We start from the raw sequence: 16710 nt of genomic DNA, 5'->3' as shown, positions 1-16710 counted from the left end.
ATCGTTCTTTTGTTAGATTTTCCATTGACCAAAACTACACTTAAATAATATATTGGAGATGAGTCCAAGGAGAATCAAGAGGAAGTGGTGTACCTTCGTTGGTGGGATCTTTCAGAACAAGAAAAATAAAATTAGTATCCTACATAATTAAGCACCATCAGTTGAGAAGCCTCAGGATTAAGTATACTCTCAACAAACAATTGGGCAAGGATAACAATTTTCCTAAACTATTCGTGTCTAACCATAATCAGAACAAATGTCAAACTTTTTGGTACTAACTTAAGTAATGTAGCCTCATCAGGTCCTTGTGTTTGGAGTTGCTTAAGCATGTTCTTCTTCTTTCTCCTACAAACCCTAGTTTTTCTCTGAGGTTTTTTTTTAGGGTTGTCATTGCCTTATACTTAAATGTTTACTAGTGTTTAATTTTGATTTTTCTTCATTTGTGCTTCTCTCCCTATAAAATCTGGTACATGATTATCGATAATTTTTCTAATTAGACATATAATACAGAAATTTTAGTAATTATACAAAAGTTTGATGGCTAATCTATTAAAAATCGTAGTTAAAATAGTGAACAAAGTTATAGATTTTTTATTTTAAAAAAAAAACAAAAATTCATGTTGTAATTTAGGTCAACATGAAGAACAAATGTCAAAAACTGATTTGAGATTTTGGAATTGGATTTTAGATTAAAAAAGAAAGACATAAACTGCATTCCAAATTTAAAAGTTTGTACTAGTTTGATCTGGTTCTTTAGTCAAACCATTTAACTATACCAAATAAATTTTAAATTTTTATTATTGATATATTTAAAAAATACAGAATTTTTTTGAAAGAGTATTATGAACCGTTAAAAATATAAAAAAGTTGAAAAATACTACAAGACATGTTATATGGCAGATTGGGTTAGGATCAATATTCATATAAATTTAAAATATCATTAATTCTATTCTACAATACGGGTAAATCATTTTATTATTTTGCTAACACCACCAATATTAGGATATTAGACATGTCAAATTAAGTTGATTTAACTAGATTGTAGATACAAAACTTGTTTCACGGTATACCACATATTAAATCCTATTTACATTTAATATCAATCATAGAGAGGATATTTTTGGTAAATGAAATTAATACGATTGTCGGTTTTCATTATAATCAATGATAAGTTCATGTAATTTTAGCAAAATTCTTCAATATTTATATTTTGCATGATCATACCTCACATTTCATAGTTAAACCTTACTAGGCAGGACTTCTCTTTTATATTTTGATTTATGAGTAAGTTACTCTAAGGGATTAAAAACATAAATATTCTTTAAAAATTATTTTTGTTTGAACTTCAACATTTTTGTTTGGAATTGTCACCACTTGCTAATACTTTTAACACTTCGGTAAAATGTACTTTTGTTCAAGCTTGTCATGAAAATTTTACCAATTTTTGTATTTTTTTTTTGTTTTTTAGTGGGTAACAAAAAAATATTTGGGATTTGGGATGGCCTTGTTTGGGAGTAATATGACTTCTAATTTACTAGTCTTTTAACTCTTTCATATTTTAAGAGAAAAACACCAAATCATAAGACAAACATACATAAATCTTCTACATAGAAACGCAACAAAAACTTGGATTTTAGTTTTAATTGTTTTTTTTGAAAATATGTCATTTACAAAGTCTATTGGGGAGAAAAATGTTTTAGGCAAAAAAAATCTGAATGTCAAATTCAAAACTCTTAAGAGAGATGATGTATTTTCTATCTAAAATAACAATACATAATCAAAATTAGATGTTGTTATGAGTTTTTTTTCCATTATATATCTATTTAGTTTGCTTATATTTACATGATTTAAAGTCTTACAGATTTAAATTTTAAATAATTTATTAAAATATTAAAATGAACAAAACAACAAATTTATAACAGACATATGACAACATCTTCTACATATTACAATTCTATTTTCCCAAATAAACTGTTTTGCTTTTTAAGGTGCTCCCCGTATCGACGTAGACAAACTGCCTTACAGCAGGGAAACCAATAAAAAATCCTCTACAAATGCTAAACTTTTGTAAGCATAAAGTGAAGTGAGGAGAGGGTTAAGATTTTTGTTATCCAAATAATGTGCATTATAGATATGAACAGAGGGATATAAAATATTTTTGTTTTTGGTTTAACATTTAACAAAATGGGGAGGAAAGTGAGAACAAGAGAGCTGATTAGGATTTTCATTTTAGAATGATCTTGGAGTGATTTAAGATGTGAGTATGTGACTTGATGACTTGTCACACTAACGTTTATTCAAGAATGAGGTAATATTTTAAAAAGAAATGAAGATTTATGAAGTTGATCAAGAAAGTTATCTACGTACTAGAGATAATAGAGAGTATGTGAGACCAATTAAATACTCCATAAATTAACCATTAAGTTAACTTCATTTTATATGAAAGTAAGACATAAGTTGGTTTAATAAGTAAAAAGTGATTAGAGATACAAGAAGTCTGGGTTAGTTTAGTAGAAATTCGTATTGGTATATATGTATTGGTTTATATGTTTAGTGTAAGAGGTATGAACGTGTTTGCATAAATAAAGTATTTAGATCATCTCAGTTAATTTAATGGTCAAATTGGTTAAATGGTTCTTTGTTAAAAAAGCTAGTAAAATGGATAATGTCCTAAGAAATCATGGCTAATTTTGTGGTTCCAACAAATATGGATTCAAAAAGGTTTTATCGGTGAGATAATCTTGTAGAAATTTTGCACACACAAAAAAAAATATGTAGAAATTTTTTGACTAGTGTTCATCAAATAACATTCTCCGTGGACGTTAGTTTCAATTCATTGGTAACAATATTTTTAAAAAAAAAAACAAACAAGCCAAGTTTTTTCGAACATAAGCAATAAAGATGAAATAAATGATTTCAGTTTTAATTTTTCGAAATGCTGATACTGTGACACATTATAATCTACATAGGAATAATCATTAGGGCTGGATAGCGTGTAAAAAAATAAACTATGAAGCGCAAGGTTCGAATTTTTTTGGTAATGGAAACAAATATATATACTTTTTTTTTGATAAAATGTGAATTTATATTACCAAAATGGAAGATAGTTATAATACAAGACTTTAAAACCGACTGCGTCACATGCAAAAAACAAAAGATAAAAAGTCTGATGAGAGAAAAAAATTAAAATAAAAGCTTAGAGATCGAATATAGCTATTAGCAACTTCAACGATCTATACTACCTAAGTACCTACCACCTTCAATTGGTTTATGGTTCTTAATCGCATATAACTATTTTAAGTGTTATATATTTAGATTAAGTGGTAACTCACACGATTGTGCCACATGTCAATTTTAGCGATTTTAGATTTTCACAAATGTAAAATAAAAGTTTCTTATAAATTTAAAAATATTTATAAGAAAAATAAACAATTTTAAAAACGTTAATAAGAAAATTATAAAAAAATTATATGTATCTTATTCAATAAAAATAGAAATTAAAAAGTTATTTACTAATTATAATTTGAAGGTACTAATTCTAAAACAAAAATGATTACTTTTTCTTACCAAAAAAAGATTTAAGAAATTATACAATGTTATTACATAAAATACAATAATTATGGAAATTTTACAGTCAATTATTAATACTAAAAATATTAAGATTCAAAATACTCACATAGATATAAACAAATAGATAGTGTTCTATTTTCTCATCAAACCTAAAAAAAACTCTTCAAAACTGTCATCATTGCTTCAATGTCATTCTATTCATAAAGCTTTTTTTAGTTAGTATGTGGAATTTTGTTTTTGTTAGTTATAATTTGTTGTTTGTTAACTATTTTAATCTTATTATATTAAATATGATTTTCAAAGTTAATAACTTATAGGATTGTACCACATGTCAAGTCAATCGTTTAAATGTTACATTTTTTGGTTTTGTTGCAATTTTTGCATTAAATCCGTATTGGGCTAGACTGCTAATCATATGGCAGCTACATAAATTCTCAAGTGCATTCTCATCAAAGCTGTCAATGTTCTTGTACTCTAGCTCCTTCTCTTGCACTTTCACCTATGATAGATCATCACCATCATTTAGGAGCTATATCAGCTTTTTCATAAAAACATGGCATGCATATAGTGGCGCAATAATTCACAGTCTATTATGTAGCTATTGTGGTATATGGTTGGGCATCAACTTATCTTGTGACACATTGGACAAGTGATAGGCTGACAACGAGAGTTGACGTTAGAACGCATTGTGAACCAAATGATCCAACTCGATAATCCAAATTTGATTAGAAAACTACAAATGAGAGTTTAGTAGTTGAGTAATCATATTTAGAGAGTTAGTTTAAATTTATGTTCATGTTTGAGATACCTTAATTGAACTCCCTATTAGATTTCTTTTGCTAGTCATTGTTCTTTGAAATACCCTAGTGTACAATGTCTTTAATTTATAAGTTTAATTGTTAATTTACTTGGGTTTTTTATTTAAAAATCTGAAAAACCAAACAAACAACTTTTCCGCTTTAACATAAAACGAGTATCAAAAATCGAGTATATTTTGTCTTTGTGGATCGATATTCTATATATTATGTTGCGGTTAAATATATCGGGTAATTACTCGAGCAATCACCAAGCTTCTAGTATCCATAGTTAACTGTAATAGATCGACTCTATCGATTTCCAAAAGTTAACTCCAAGTTGCTTTGATCTGTTGAACTAATTTTGGACTTAGTATAAGAACTGAATCAAAGGTTGCATCTTCAGATTGATGTGGAATACTTATCATATAACCATTGATTTTGTTAGTTTTTCTTTAGTACAACAAAGTTAGTAGTTTTACAAACAAAAGACAATGAGAATGAGTTTTGATGGAAAACGTTAATGGACTCTAAACATAAAACATTTGTGGCCCATATTAATTTTAGCCCGTGACCCATCTGCAACATAAAATCAGTTTGTTTTCTTTTTCTCGTTAACCCAAAAACGGCGTCATTTCACAGACATTTGCAATTTGCATTAAGTTTCAGATGTTCTTCAATCTCTCTCGGCTTTACTCAACACAAAACACAAAGCTTCTGTTTTTATTCAGCCTCGTCGGAGATTTAAGCGAAGCACGATTCAAACCCTTTTCGTATCTGTGTTAGGTTTAGTTTCTTCCTCAATCTTTTCATTGAAAGTTTCAATTTTTCAGTTCTGATTGCATAGAAACCTCAAACCCTTTTGAAATTAATAGGAATCAGATTGAAATCGAGGGTTTTGCTTTGTTGGAACTACAAAAACTGATGGCTAAATCACAAATTGAACCTGGTGTTCCCATTACTCTACAAGAGCTTTATCCTTCTTCTCTGTTTTACAAAGAAGGTGTTTCACTTAGAGTTACAGCTATGTAAGTTTTTTTTTTTTTGCTTTCCCTGATTTCAATGACATGATGGTTATGAACAGAACTTAGATGTTGCTTTCTTTTTTGTAGGTTAAGAGGATATTCAGTTGAAACAGCTATAGGTGTTATTGAAGATGGAGGCAGAAGTCTCAAAATCAATACTCAGAACATAAGAGATGTTAGTTTCAGGGTTGGCTCTATTTATCAGTTTATTGGAGAGCTTCACATTGAACAACCCAATAATGAGGTTAGTTGTTTACAGAGTTTAGATAAAACTAGGTCATTTTTACCAAATGGCAAATCCTTGAAGTTAAAGAACATTGCTTTGTTAGAACGTTTCTTAGATCCTTATAATGTTTAGTTTTCTTCACTCTGAAAAGGATTTATGGTAGTAGGATGTTAAATTTTCGAACTTTACATGGAACATAGTTTCTCAAGACGATGTAGGTTCAGCATCTTAGTTAGGGAATTCAGTATACTATGAAAGTTCTGATATTCATGAGCATCATTAAGAGGTTGGATAGTAAACTTGTCCATATAAAATCGATTTCATTCTCTCTTCATGAAATCGGGCAAAGTTGTAAATGTTCAATGAGTATATGTTAGTAACCAACTAACCATTTCAAGATGAACTTAGTTTCAAACTCATAATAGTGTCTTTGATAGCTAATCAATCGGGTAATTGATGCATAGTATATCCATTTCTTTAGGCGATCTTGCAGGCTCGAACAGGAAGAAATGTGGACGGGATCGATATGAACCTCTACCGGAAAACAATCGAACTCCTAAGGCAGTTTCTAAAAGAAGAAGACAACAGCAATATGGTTGAGTGAGGCTAATTATCAGTTGCTATCCAAGTAACATAACCCACCCACATTTTCATATTTTGTTCCTTTATTACCTTGTCTTTCACTTGTAGATGAATCTTAGGATGGTGGATATGTTTTGGTCTGCTTTTTCATATGAGCAATTTTCTGAAACGAATTTGTTTGAAATTGGCTAACCTGAAGGAGTTCGGTTTGGTAAATCGGTTAAACCGGTTGGCTTTCCACGGTAAATAAGCTCAAGTAGTTCCGTTTTTTTTTATTTATAAAATTGCAAATACATACTTGAATATAGAGAAATCTTCTACTCTTTTCTCTTAAGTCAAGAAGACATTGTTTCGTATATATTTGTTGTATATTTAATTCATTATTGTACCATATATTTTTTGTACAAATGTTATAACAATCGAAACTACCGAATGATTTCTTACCACTAGATTCAGAACTAAATAATGAACTCCTAATATTAGTTTACTATGGTCCATGAGTTTTGGCGGCTATAGTAGAGATGTTGGAAAAGTCAACTAGTGGTTTTAAAGGTAAAGTCAATTAATATTGTAACAATGTTAATGATTAGCGACTTCTAGTCAATAAATAATTCTTAAAGAAAGAAACAGGATCTTTCAATGTCAAAGGACTCGATGTTTGGTGTCGAACCTAATCAACATCCAAAATTTGACCCAAATTTAGGCATTCAAAAATAAATAACACAAGTCACCAACCCTTTTGCCTCTTGGCCACTAAATGACTTTTTAGCTAAATAATACCAACCTTTTTGCCTCTTGGCCAATAGGACTCAATGTACTTGTTGTTGTTTCGCTTGTTCAGAGTTTTCCTTGCTCTTATAGTTTCTTCATTGCACATTTATAAAGAAAATTGCAGCAAATACCAGCGCCTAAGCAATTTTGAAAGCTTTACTCTCAAAGTTATATATCTAATGTGGTGATCTTTTTTACTGATTAAAGTATCACCACTCCATCCTCATACCATCCATTCAAGTCTTTAAAATTACTACACAAAATATACAAATTAAATCATAGTGGTCCTAGACTCCTAGTGGATGAGAATCAATATTCGTCGTATATCTAACGGTACATCGTCCTCAAAGGCTTAAGCATTAATTTAAAACAATTTGTTTGCTTTTGAACTGATTAAAAATTAAACGGAGATTCGAAATACTGAACCGAAAAAAAGATATTGCTTTCAAAGACAGACTTTTAAACCGAAAAAACAAAAATTAGTCACACTACTCATAAGTCTCTATACGTTTTCTGTATGTAAAAATAATAATCTATAAACGTGTTCTTATTTTCAAAGAATCTTTAAACATTTAATTAAACGAAAAATTTACCAAATTATCAACTTACAAATATTTTAGCAAAAAACAATATGTACGTTGATAATCTTGTTAATTTTTCGTTTAATAAATCGTTTAGAGACTTTTTGAAATATGAGTGAAGGACAACACTATTTGCTCTTCCGCGTTAACTTTCTCTTTTGGAAGGCCAATCTTTTACTTTTGGCCAACGACCAAACACTTTTACTTCGAAGCTAGCTATAAATAATATATAAATCCATAATATTTGACCATTGGTCTAAAATGGTCAACAGAAATATGCCCAAGCATCACTATATATTCTCACCATCTCTATCTCCAAGCATACTTCATCTATCATAGCTACAAAAAATCAAAGCATCATATTTACTCACAAAACGAAATTCTTCAAATTCTAAGAACTCAGTACCTTTCTGTTTCATAATACTAACAATTAAAGATATATTAAGTTTTTACTCGGCAAAAGAAGAAGAAGATGATGATGTTACCAGAAGCATGCATAGCCAACATCCTTGCCTTCACATCTCCGGCGGATGCATTCTCGTCGTCAGAGGTCTCTTCGGTTTTCCGGTTAGCCGGAGACTCTGATTTCGTATGGGAAAAGTTTCTACCATCGGATTACAAAAGCCTCATCTCTCAATCTACTGATCATCATTGGAATATTTCTTCCAAAAAAGAAATTTATCGATGTTTATGTGACTCTCTTCTCATCGATAATGCTCGAAAGGTTCGATTTCTATGAGTTAAATTTGAACAAAAAAATGGATATCTTTCTTATTTACTTGAACTAATAATATCTTCCGTGTATGATGCAATTTCAGCTGTTCAAGATCAATAAATTTTCCGGAAAAATTTCCTACGTTTTATCAGCAAGAGATATTTCCATAACACATAGTGACCATGCATCTTACTGGTCTTGGAGCAATGTCTCAGATTCTAGGTCAGTTGTTTTTCTTTCTTTTCTTAAAACATCTAAATATGCTTTGTGTACATTTACTGAAAATGTTTACAATTTTTAATTATTACCATGATTAACAATAGATATATATATATATATATATATATATATATATATATATATTTCTAAAAATTTCAGATTCTCGGAGTCAGCTGAACTTATAATAACCGATCGTTTAGAAATCGAGGGTAAAATCCAAACCAGAGTTTTATCAGCAAACACAAGATACGGAGCATATCTCATAGTGAAAGTAACAAAAGGCGCCTACGGACTTGACCTAGTTCCGGCAGAGACTTCGATTAAATCTAAAAACGGTCAAATTAGTAAGAGTGCAACTTATCTATGTTGCTTGGATGAGAAAAAACAACAAATGAAGCGGCTATTTTACGGGAACCGAGAAGAGCGAATGGCGATGACTGTGGAAGCGGTTGGCGGGGACGGGAAAAGGAGAGAGCCGAAATGTAGAGATGACGGATGGATGGAGATTGAGTTAGGAGAGTTTGAGACACGAGAAGGAGAAGATGATGAAGTCAATATGACTCTTACAGAGGTGAAAGGATATCAACTAAAAGGTGGCATTTTGATTGATGGTATTGAAGTGAGGCCTAAAACATAATCAAGATGACTACGGAAGCTATGGATTGTTAAATGAAATTGAGAGGAACTCAGGGGTTGTGTGAATGTGTTTTACTAAATTGGTTGCATTTGTTCATTTATTATCGTGTACGTTGAAAAGAGTAGAAGTTTTAGTTTTCAAGTTTCAATTATTTGGCTCGTTGAAAATAATGTACAATCTTAGTGGGTGTCACGAAACTGATTAACAATTTAAATTTTTTATTATTAACGTAATCTTCGGTTACATAATAATACAAGTTGGAGTTATATTTACGTAGAGAATTATGTAGTTATATATTAGATGCTCATGCCATTTGCCATTATTTGTCTGTTAGAGAAGATATGTCAGAGAAAAAGTGTGTTCATAATGTAAGTGAATACCCTCAAATTATTCCAAATTACAAGTTATGAAGGACATGTTCCAAATTTCTTAGTAAATCACCTGAAATAGTTTAGTGGTTTCTACATGTGGAGGAGTCAGCATCTAGGTATGAGTAAGGGATTGATTCTCCTCAACCGCGAAGTTTACTAAATCTCTCATTTGGCTAGTCGAAATGGTATTATACCTTAAACCCATTAGAAAATCAGGTTAGTGAACTACTCGACGGCTACATTTATCAAGTGGTTTAGTAGGATAGTAAAAGCCCAAATCAGCACTTAATTACTAAAAAAAAAAAAATAGATCATACATAACTTCTATATATATAAAAATTTCCTTGTTTTCTAAATCTATAATTTTTAAATAATTATTTTTGCTTTTATTGATTTATATTTTTCAATAAAACGTAAGGGATATTATAATGTTGTTTCATTTCTTTAATAGATAGCTAAAAATACATAAATTTGAGTGAAACTTTTTCTATAATATATGATAGAATTAATTAAAAAAAAAGTAATGTGTGAAAAATCTACAACAATTCTTTATGGAATAAATAGAGTATGCTATTTTACACGTGTGGGTTCATGAGAAAGTCAAGTAAATGATTAAGTGTTGCTTAGGATAAAATACAGTTACAAAAGTTGTGTACGGTCAAGGAGTCAAACTTCCAAAAGGAGGGGCTAGTTTATCCAATACGCGCCCACCGGTTGCTAATTCGTGGTCAAATGTCAATAGCATATGATTTGTCAACACTAGTTCAATTAACTGTAACCAAGAATATCTTCACTTTTTGGAAATAACCAAGAATACTATAGTATGTTAAATAGGGTATGGTGAAGCCAATATATGTATCTGGATTTCCGTCCAACAAGAAAGAAAATTCAATACTGTGAACTCAAATGTTACTAATATATATATTTATTATATATAGTTTCATTTCATAGGAGTTCGGCTCGAGCAAATCACACTATCTTCCATAGTAGAATTGATGATATGGATTTATCGATCTAAACGATATAAATAATATAATATTATAAATATATATGTGTATATATATATATTATATTGCATAATTAATATATTTTTGTTTATATTTGGAGTAAAATTATTGTGTGTGGTTCATCTTCATCTATCTTTTTCCGGTTTTTTAAATCTTAATATCTTCATATGAATCTTCTTGAAGTTTTTTAGTTCAATATAATTATATATTTGTAATAGTGATGGTTGATGATAGGGATTCTTTTTTTTTGGTAAGTTGATGATAGGGATTCTTAAAATATTCAATTCCACACCCTTAATTAGCCTTGCATTGTCTTTTGTATAAAATTTATCGAATGCGATTGAATGAGACTTTGGATATTAGAAATATATATATATATATATATATATATATATATATATATTTATTTCTTTAATTTTTATTTGAACCAATGGGAACAAAATTTATTAGCATGATGTAGAAAGTACTTCCATTTAGCTTTCAATCCAGCCAAACTTGAATCATCTTAGGAGGTTATCTGTCATTTTCACTCCAAGTAGTGTGATAAGGAAAAAAATTAATGATATAGAAATATCAAAAATTTGTAATTTAGTTAGCTATTCAAAAAAAAAAAAAAACAACAACTTGTAGTCTCTTATTCTTAGTTTAGTAAAAAGATTTCTTGTATCCAACTCTGGAACATATATCTAATAATTTTCTTTTGTCATAATCGCTAAATTTGGAATAGGGTCCTAATTTTTGTGGGCTCGAATATAGCTCTTATATTCTCTCTTCCGAAATGGACTTGAACTAAAGATATCCTTGTCAGTGTTCGTGTTTTCTAGCAACGAAATCAATGGACCAAAAACAAACTTGATAGTTTTGATAATGTTTTTGAAAATTTTGCTTAATCATCAATGGAGAGAACCCAATATGTTGTATGTATATTAACTGAGGACAGAAAATAATGCATATGAATATGTTGAAGTTAGTAATCTCAGAAAAGCTAGTTTTAATATGTTTACATGTTATACGATTATATTTGCAAGTGTTGTATTATATTAACTTCGGAAAGTGTTCTTTTTCTTGTAGTGCGAAGTTTTTGGTTAAATTGTTGGTAACAAGTTTTCGAAACATTTACGATGCAAAAGTTCGTTATTCAAATAGTATCAAACTATGAATCTATGATATATTCTTATGGTCAGTAGATGAGGATATAATAAATCAATTAAGTGTTTGGCATTCATGATTTGTTGACTACATATGATATATTCTTCATTTTATATAGATCACACTTTCTCTTTTTTGTAAGTAAAAACGAAAACTCAACAAACACACGAGGTATCTTTTGGTCTAATAAATAACATGTAAACACCTACGCGTTTAAACGTCCTTGTTTGCCTTCGGAAATAACAAAGAAAAGTCAAAACAATTTGTCAAATAGGGCAGATGACTGACTGTTCTGTAACTTTAAGGCAATCACCAATGTATGTCAGTTTCTTTCAACATGAAATGAATTTCTCATAAATGTTGATACTAAGACATTAAGAGTAATTAGCAAAATTGTCAAGAAAGGATTAGAAAAATAGCAATAAAAAAAATCAATAAATATAAGTCCTATTCATATTATGTAATTTAACTTATGGAAAGAAAGAAAAAAAGTTATTTGGTAAGCTAAGGGGATATGTGTCTGTCAATGATGTCAAACTTTTCTATGTGAGAAAAGATAAACTAGCTAGACAGATGAGGGTATATTTATTAAAAAAAAGTGAAATTAATTGTTTGACACTAATGATTTGTTTATTTTTCATGTCAACTTCGTGCCAACTTGTAAATTTCACGGAAAATACAGTTCACTAATCACACTTTCTCTTGTTCAAATTTATTATTATAAAAATAGAAAACAAAACACAACAACCCCACGAGGCATCTTCTTGGTTTTTCTTTTCTCACCTTCTATAATAGTCAGATAAATTCCAAAATTTTCGAAATTTGAAAACTATAAAATACATAACACTAAAACAAATTAGAGAAATGAATAACTATCGTTATAGATATAAATTTTGGATATCAAAAAGAATAGCATGTTAAAACCAATAACATTTAATTCAAGTCTTAAAAAGTATTTCACGAAATATACAATAATTAACAAACCATTTCAATTCTGTATTAGATATATATATACTTCGTAAAACAAAACTCAAATTAACTGGTAGTTTTAAAAAAATTTAGTCGTATGTCTAACAAAGACATATATAGTCCTCTACACACCAAAAAAAAAACAAGACATAGTCCTTAAGCATTAATTTAGGACAACTTGTTTGCCTTTGACCTGAGTTGAAAACAAATCGAGACTAAAAATACTGTTTTCCAAGAAAGTATTTCATTTAAACTTATAGTTAATTTAGTAAGATATACTAAATAGAAATGCAGAATATTTAATTTTTAAAAATTGAGAAACTAAAAAATTTATTATTTAGAATTAACATAATGGTAAGTATAATAGTTTATGAAATTTTTGACAAAAAAAATAGTTTGTGAAATTTATGGGCTATTTTAATGACTATACTTTTACAAATATGTTCGTCTCATGTTTAAGTCTCTAAACGTTTTACTAACAAATACTAGTAAGCGAAGGACAAATCTTTTCTCTTACGCGTGAACTTTCTCTTTTGGAAGGCCAATCTTTTATTTTTGGTCAACCACCAAACAAATAATATATAAATCCATAATATTTGACCATTGGTCTAAAATGGTCAGCAGAAATATGCCAATGATCACTATATATTCTCACCATCTCTATCTCCAAGCATACTTCATCTATCATCGCTACAAAAAAATCAAAGCATCACTAATTCACTATATACACTCACAAAACGGAATTCTTCAAATTCTGAAAACTCAATATCTTTCTATTTCATAAGATTAATCATTAAGATTTATTAACTTTTTACTCGATCGGCAAACAAAAGGAAGAAGATGATGATGTTACCTGAAGCATGCGTAGCCAACATCCTTGCCTTCACATCTCCAGCCGATGCATTTTCGTCATCGGAAGTCTCTTCGGTGTTCCGGTTAGCGGGAGACTCCGATTTTGTATGGGAAAAGTTTCTACCGTCCCATTACAAAAGCCTCATCTCTCAATCTACTGATCACCATCGGATTTTTTCGTCCAAAAAGGAGATTTATCGATGTTTATGTGACTCTCTTCTCATCGATAATGCTCGAAAGGTTAGATTTCTATGAGTTAGCTTTGAATAAAAAATAGATATCGTTTTAATTTACTTGAACTAAAAATATCTTTTGTGTATGATGCAATTTCAGCTGTTCAAGATCAATAAATTTTCCGGGAAAATTTCCTACATTTTATCAGCAAGAGATATTTCCATAACTTATAGTGACCATGCATCGTACTGCTCTTGGAGCAATGTCTCAGATTCTAGGTCAGTTTTTTTTTTTTTCTTAAAATAACTATTTATGCTTGTGTACATATTGACAATGTTACATTGTTAATTAATCTCTATTAACAAATATATATTTTTCTTAAATTTCAGATTTTCAGAGTCAGCTGAACTTATAACAACAGACCGATTAGAAATCAAGGGTAAAATTCAAACCACAGTTTTATCACCAAACACAAAATATGGAGCATATCTCATCATGAAAGTAACTAACGGTGCTTACGGACTAGACCTAGTTCCGGCGGAGACATCGGTTAAATCTAAGAATGGTCAAAATAATAAGAACACAACTTATCTATGTTGCTTGGATGAGAAGAAACAGCAAATGAAGCGGCTATTTTACGGGAACCGAGAAGAGCGAATGGCGATGACTGTGGAGGCCGTAGGCGGAGACGGGAAAAGGAGGGAGCCGAAAGCTAGAGACGACGGGTGGTTGGAGATTGAGTTAGGAGAGTTTGTGACACGAGAAGGAGAAGATGATGAAGTCAATATGAGTCTTACGGAGGTGAAAGGATATCAACTGAAAGGTGGAATTGTGATTGATGGTATTGAAGTGAGGCCTATACCTCTGAAATAGGGATCAAGATGAGTATAGTATTAACAAATTGATTTTATTTTATTTCTTTTTTTTTGGTCCTATTTGATCTATTATTTAGTCTGTGTCACGTGTATGATAATATATAATCAACTATGTTTTAAATATTTTTTTCAAATATTTTTTACTTTTTCAATCGGTTATGTAAAGTACACTTATTGTGTGGTAGCCACAACACAAACACCTCTTGAACTTGTCATTTAATTCGCGTTTTAAGTACAAGTTGGAGTTACATTTAGGCAGAGAATTTGGTAGTAGTTTATAACGCTACTATATAACATGCTCTATTGCCAAATTGCCATTATTAGGTTCGGTAGAGAAAAAATGTGTTCATAATGTCAGCGGATGTTGTCATTATATTGGGAAAGCCTCTTGACGTGGATAGTCTCGCATTAATATGCAAATCACAAAGTGACAAACCTATATTGAAACTTAAAGTCAGTCAATCTAGTTTTCTTATACATCCTATATATTACATATTCCAAATTTCTTGCATAGGATTAACTATTATTTTCAATAAACAGTTCACACATTTAGCACAATTTTTTGTAACTCACTTTTTTTAACTACTTTATTTTTTGCTTGTAAATTAATGACACAACACATTAAAAATTGTAAAACTAGGTATCCACACATTAGCTTCATATTTTCAATATGGTTTGATAAGAAAACGAAACCTAAGAGAACGACATTGACTCCCATAGCTTTTAGAAGGTTCTTTGTAGTCCGGTATCTCACCTCAACCATATTCCTTGTTAAGATAAAACCCCAGCAAGGATGAACACGACAAAACTAGCTAACATGGCTAACATCAGGCCACTCGAATGTCCAATTTTGGCGACGCATAGGAGATGCATCCGAGTACAACGAGCACTTGGGGATGAAAAAAGCCTACGAATCTCAATTTTGACGCTTCTAAGAAAACCTATAAGGAATGTATAGAGAGAGAAATATAAGTGCAATGTAGTGAGATCGATCACACTCCCTACAAGATAGGAACTATACTTGACTTAGTTCACAACATAAATTATTGACTTGAATTACTCTTGATATAAATTATTGTTATGTTTATTTATCGAATGCGAGACAAGATTTGATGTCTAGAGACGTAACGATTATACTGGAGGTTAAAGATTTTGAAACTAATCAAAGAGCAAAAAAAAATAGTGTTTTTTTAAATGCATGATTGGTTGGGCTGTAAGTCAATTTTACAGCTTTAATTTTTTTTAAAGCGTCAGCATATATGCCAATTGTGTTGTAGTTTTTTTTTCTAAACTTACCGCCCAAAACTTTTTTTTCTTTAAAGGTTGTAGTAGAAAAAAATTCTCAAAATCTTATTCTTTTTGGTATAGAAATTTTAATTCATTAGATAAATACAAAAAATTGAAATTATCGACATAAATATATAACAAAAAAAACAAATATAAATTCTAAAAAAACTGGTAATTATCAAGCCTAAAAAAAGAAAGAAAACAATACGTTAAAAATATACATTGAGCTTCCAAAACTCATTACTTTGATAACATCATAAAATATTTATTTAAATTTGTAATACAAGGTCTTTTATTTACTATACACAAATCTTTTATTACAACTATTATATTTACTAATCCATTTTTTTTTATAAATATTTAAAGCAAAAAACTTACAACAATAATTCTACAGCAACAAAAGTTACAGATACATCCAACACATCTACAACAAAATCTCTACAACAATAATTCTACAGTTACAACCCACTAAGTGAAACACATGACATCTTCTTTAATGATGATGTCATTTCATAATATGTGATGATGCATCCCAAATATGTTTTGTCTTGGATCAGAAGAGATGGAATGAGCACCCCTTCATACTTTATATATAAAATGATTTACATAATTTCTCCCACTTTCTCCTCACCCATAACTTTAGCCTCTTTTTTTAACCGCGAAAGTTCCAAACCTTTAGTCCATAATCTCTTTCGGTTTTCGTAACCAGCTTTTTAGTCCATTCTAATTTAAAGAATGCCTCTTCGTCCCAATGACTTAAGACTTTTTCTTTCATTTGCTTTCATCCTCTTCTCCTATCTTAGCTACTAATTTAACTTCCATTGTGGTAAAACTTTTTGGAGGCCAAAATCTTGTTATCAATTTGTATGTATGGACTTTCGAATCGATATATGGTTGCTTTTTTCA

At 30.0% G+C, this 16710-nt stretch overlaps 3 protein-coding genes and 2 long non-coding RNA genes across 6 annotated transcripts; 3 read left to right on the top strand and 2 right to left on the bottom strand.

Annotated features, from left to right (window-relative positions):
* Positions 1-4990: 4990 nt before the first annotated feature.
* MDO1 (telomere-capping, CST complex subunit) lies at positions 4991-6643 on the top strand. 2 transcript variants are annotated; one of them, NM_104505.4, is made up of 4 exons: positions 4991-5150; positions 5240-5392; positions 5477-5633; positions 6097-6643. In NM_104505.4, exons 2-4 carry the CDS (start codon positions 5289-5291, stop codon positions 6217-6219), a joined length of 384 nt encoding a protein of 127 aa, NP_176022.2. In that variant the 5' UTR covers positions 4991-5150; positions 5240-5288; the 3' UTR covers positions 6220-6643. The 2 variants fall into 2 exon arrangements, with proteins under 2 accessions (NP_176022.2, NP_001321732.1); NM_001333774.1 differs by having other exon boundaries at positions 4991-5392.
* A 1175-nt stretch (positions 6644-7818) lies between these two features.
* On the top strand, positions 7819-9344 carry PP2-B14 (phloem protein 2-B14). Its single transcript, NM_104504.3, has 3 exons — positions 7819-8273; positions 8368-8486; positions 8643-9344. Exons 1-3 carry the CDS (start codon positions 8022-8024, stop codon positions 9118-9120), a joined length of 849 nt encoding a protein of 282 aa, NP_176021.1. The 5' UTR covers positions 7819-8021; the 3' UTR covers positions 9121-9344.
* A 792-nt stretch (positions 9345-10136) lies between these two features.
* Positions 10137-10374, bottom strand: AT1G08127. The gene has a single exon (NR_139377.1). It is a non-coding gene; the product is annotated as an other RNA (long non-coding RNA).
* A 2676-nt stretch (positions 10375-13050) lies between these two features.
* On the bottom strand, positions 13051-14465 carry AT1G56242. Its single transcript, NR_139871.1, has 2 exons — positions 13470-14465; positions 13051-13306 (listed from the first exon to the last, which is right to left on the bottom strand). It is a non-coding gene; the product is annotated as an other RNA (long non-coding RNA).
* PP2-B13 (phloem protein 2-B13) lies at positions 13289-14767 on the top strand. Its single transcript, NM_104503.5, has 3 exons — positions 13289-13708; positions 13802-13920; positions 14032-14767. Exons 1-3 carry the CDS (start codon positions 13457-13459, stop codon positions 14513-14515), a joined length of 855 nt encoding a protein of 284 aa, NP_176020.1. The 5' UTR covers positions 13289-13456; the 3' UTR covers positions 14516-14767.
* Positions 14768-16710: the final 1943 nt, after the last annotated feature.

The sequence above is a fragment of the Arabidopsis thaliana genome (assembly GCF_000001735.4).
Source record: "Arabidopsis thaliana chromosome 1 sequence".
In the NCBI taxonomy this organism is placed as follows: domain Eukaryota; kingdom Viridiplantae; phylum Streptophyta; class Magnoliopsida; order Brassicales; family Brassicaceae; genus Arabidopsis; species Arabidopsis thaliana.
This window is presented reverse-complemented; position numbering and strand designations above follow the sequence as displayed.

Bases quoted from the DNA above. Each gene is read 5' to 3' on its own strand.
- PP2-B13 (NM_104503.5), top strand. From the start codon at position 13,457: ATGATGATGTTACCTGAAGCATGCGTAGCCAACATCCTTGCCTTCACA. The intron at 13,709-13,801 runs GTTAGATTTCTA...ATGCAATTTCAG, and splicing joins TCATCGATAATGCTCGAAAG to CTGTTCAAGATCAATAAATT. The intron at 13,921-14,031 runs GTCAGTTTTTTT...CTTAAATTTCAG, and splicing joins AGCAATGTCTCAGATTCTAG to ATTTTCAGAGTCAGCTGAAC.
- PP2-B14 (NM_104504.3), top strand. From the start codon at position 8,022: ATGATGATGTTACCAGAAGCATGCATAGCCAACATCCTTGCCTTCACA. The intron at 8,274-8,367 runs GTTCGATTTCTA...ATGCAATTTCAG, and splicing joins TCATCGATAATGCTCGAAAG to CTGTTCAAGATCAATAAATT. The intron at 8,487-8,642 runs GTCAGTTGTTTT...TAAAAATTTCAG, and splicing joins AGCAATGTCTCAGATTCTAG to ATTCTCGGAGTCAGCTGAAC.
- MDO1 (NM_104505.4), top strand. From the start codon at position 5,289: ATGGCTAAATCACAAATTGAACCTGGTGTTCCCATTACTCTACAAGAG. The intron at 5,393-5,476 runs GTAAGTTTTTTT...TCTTTTTTGTAG, and splicing joins TCACTTAGAGTTACAGCTAT to GTTAAGAGGATATTCAGTTG. The intron at 5,634-6,096 runs GTTAGTTGTTTA...CCATTTCTTTAG, and splicing joins TTGAACAACCCAATAATGAG to GCGATCTTGCAGGCTCGAAC.